This window comes from Tachysurus vachellii, chromosome 18 (genome assembly GCF_030014155.1).
Source record: "Tachysurus vachellii isolate PV-2020 chromosome 18, HZAU_Pvac_v1, whole genome shotgun sequence".
In the NCBI taxonomy this organism is placed as follows: Eukaryota; Metazoa; Chordata; class Actinopteri; order Siluriformes; family Bagridae; genus Tachysurus; species Tachysurus vachellii.
The window spans coordinates 5,401,425-5,403,906 of NC_083477.1; the positions used below are offsets into that span (position 1 = coordinate 5,401,425).

The window sequence follows — 2,482 nt, forward strand, 5'->3', positions numbered from 1 at the left end:
GGATTGGTACGAGCTTTGGAGAAGCGTCTAGAAAGCGCGAGAAGAGAAAGACTGAGTCTGCTGGAAAGTATAAAAGAGAGAATGAAGGTTTGTGTAACAATCAGCCGTCTACGAGTAGTGAGATCTACAGCGACGAAGAGGAGCAAAGCCGCAGATTTAATACGAGTTAACATATAATCTTCATATATTTCAGGAGTCTAATAACTGTAAGTAGAATTATTCATGTCCATATTGACTGTAGTTATATGACAGGATTTATAATCTCTTCTAAGGACTCATATTGTTATGGTGTAACTGGACAGGAGAATAATATTAAAATGTATTGTGAGACCTTATTATAACTTTAGAAATACAAAACAAACTTTTGTGTATTTTATTACCAGTAGAATAATAAATAAAATAAATTCTCAGTTAAAAGTTTTATTGGTTTAAATTGATCGTGTGTTCAAACTGACAACTTGACATATTCAGCTTGACCTAACTCCTGCCGTTGTGTTTGTTTTTGTGACGCTTTTAGATATCTGACAAAACAAGCAAGATGTCTTCATCTAAAGGAATTGCTATCGGGATTGACCTGGGCACCACCTACTCCTGTGTGGGGGTGTTTCAGCACGGAAAAGTGGAGATCATTGCTAATGACCAGGGAAACAGAACAACACCCAGCTACGTGGCCTTCACAGACACGGAGAGGCTCATTGGAGATGCTGCGAAAAACCAAGTGGCAATGAACCCCAACAACACGGTGTTTGATGCCAAGAGGCTGATCGGCAGGAAGTTCGACGATCCTGTGGTACAGTCCGACATGAAGCATTGGCCTTTCCGGGTTACCAGTGAAGGAGGCAAGCCGAAGGTTCGGGTCGAATACAAAGGGGAGGAGAAATCCTTTAACCCTGAAGAGATCTCCTCCATGGTCCTGGTGAAAATGAAGGAAATCGCAGAGGCCTATCTTGGACAGAAAGTAACGAATGCTGTTATTACTGTTCCTGCCTACTTCAATGACTCTCAGAGACAAGCCACTAAGGATGCTGGAGTGATCGCCGGACTGAACGTCCTGAGGATCATCAACGAGCCCACGGCCGCGGCGATCGCCTACGGCCTGGATAAAGGCAAGAAAGCGGAGCGCAACGTCCTGATCTTTGACCTGGGAGGTGGTACGTTCGATGTGTCCATCCTTACCATCGATGACGGCGTCTTTGAAGTGAAAGCCACTGCGGGAGACACTCACCTGGGCGGAGAGGACTTTGACAACCGCCTGGTGAACCACTTTGTGGAGGAGTTTAAGAGGAAGCACAAGAAGGACATGAGCCAAAACAAGCGAGCCCTGAGGAGGCTGCGTACAGCCTGTGAGAGAGCTAAGAGAACCCTATCCTCCAGCTCTCAAGCCAGCATCGAAATCGACTCTCTGTATGAGGGCACTGACTTCTATACTTCCGTCACCAGAGCTCGCTTTGAAGAGTTGTGTTCGGACCTGTTCAGAGGTACGCTAGAGCCGGTGGAGAAAGCCCTGCGAGATGCCAAAATGGACAAATCCCAGATCCATGAAATTGTCCTGGTTGGAGGTTCTACAAGAATCCCCAAGATCCAAAAACTTCTGCAGGACTTCTTTAACGGACGGGAACTGAACAAAAGCATCAACCCAGACGAGGCGGTAGCTTACGGTGCGGCGGTTCAGGCTGCCATCCTTATGGGCGACACCTCTGGAAACGTCCAGGACTTGCTGCTCTTGGATGTGGCTCCGCTGTCCCTGGGCATTGAGACGGCGGGAGGAGTCATGACCCCGCTCATCAAACGCAACACCACCATCCCCACCAAGCAGACGCAAATCTTCAGCACGTATGCAGACAACCAGCCTGGGGTTCTGATCCAGGTGTATGAAGGCGAGAGAGCAATGACCAAAGACAACAACCTACTGGGGAAGTTTGATCTGACGGGCATCCCGCCTGCTCCACGTGGAGTTCCTCAGATTGAAGTCACCTTCGACGTAGATGCCAACGGCATTCTGAACGTGTCTGCCGTGGACAAAAGCACAGGCAAAGAGAACAAGATCACCATAACCAATGACAAAGGCAGGCTAAGCAAGGAGGATATTGAGAGGATGGTGCAAGAAGCAGATGCGTACAAAGCGGAGGACGACCTTCAGAGAGAGAAGATCACGGCCAAGAACTCCCTGGAGTCGTATGCCTTTAACATGAAGAACAGTGTGGAAGATGAAAGCATGAAAGGCAAAATCAGTGAAGAGGACAAGAAGAAAGTAATTGAGAGGTGTAACAAGGCCATTTCCTGGCTGGAGAACAACCAATTGGCTGAAAAAGAGGAATACGAACATGAGCTGAAGGAACTGGAGAAAGTCTGCAACCCCATCATCACTAAGCTTTACCAGGGAGGAATGCCAACTGGAAGCTGTGGAGATCAGGCACGAGCCGCTTCAGGATCAAACTCCCAGGGACCGACTATTGAAGAAGTCGATTAAAAACTAATGCGG

The 2,482-nt window shown here is 47.7% G+C and overlaps 1 protein-coding gene across 1 annotated transcript; it reads left to right on the forward strand.

The window, feature by feature from the left end:
- LOC132860596 (heat shock 70 kDa protein) lies at positions 1 to 2,482 on the forward strand. Its single transcript, XM_060891820.1, has 2 exons — positions 1 to 206; positions 518 to 2,482. Exon 2 carries the CDS (start codon positions 539 to 541, stop codon positions 2,468 to 2,470), a length of 1,932 nt encoding a protein of 643 aa, XP_060747803.1. The 5' UTR covers positions 1 to 206; positions 518 to 538; the 3' UTR covers positions 2,471 to 2,482.

Excerpts from the sequence above, each read along its gene's own strand:
- LOC132860596 (XM_060891820.1), top strand. The coding sequence starts at position 539 with ATGTCTTCATCTAAAGGAATTGCTATCGGGATTGACCTGGGCACCACC.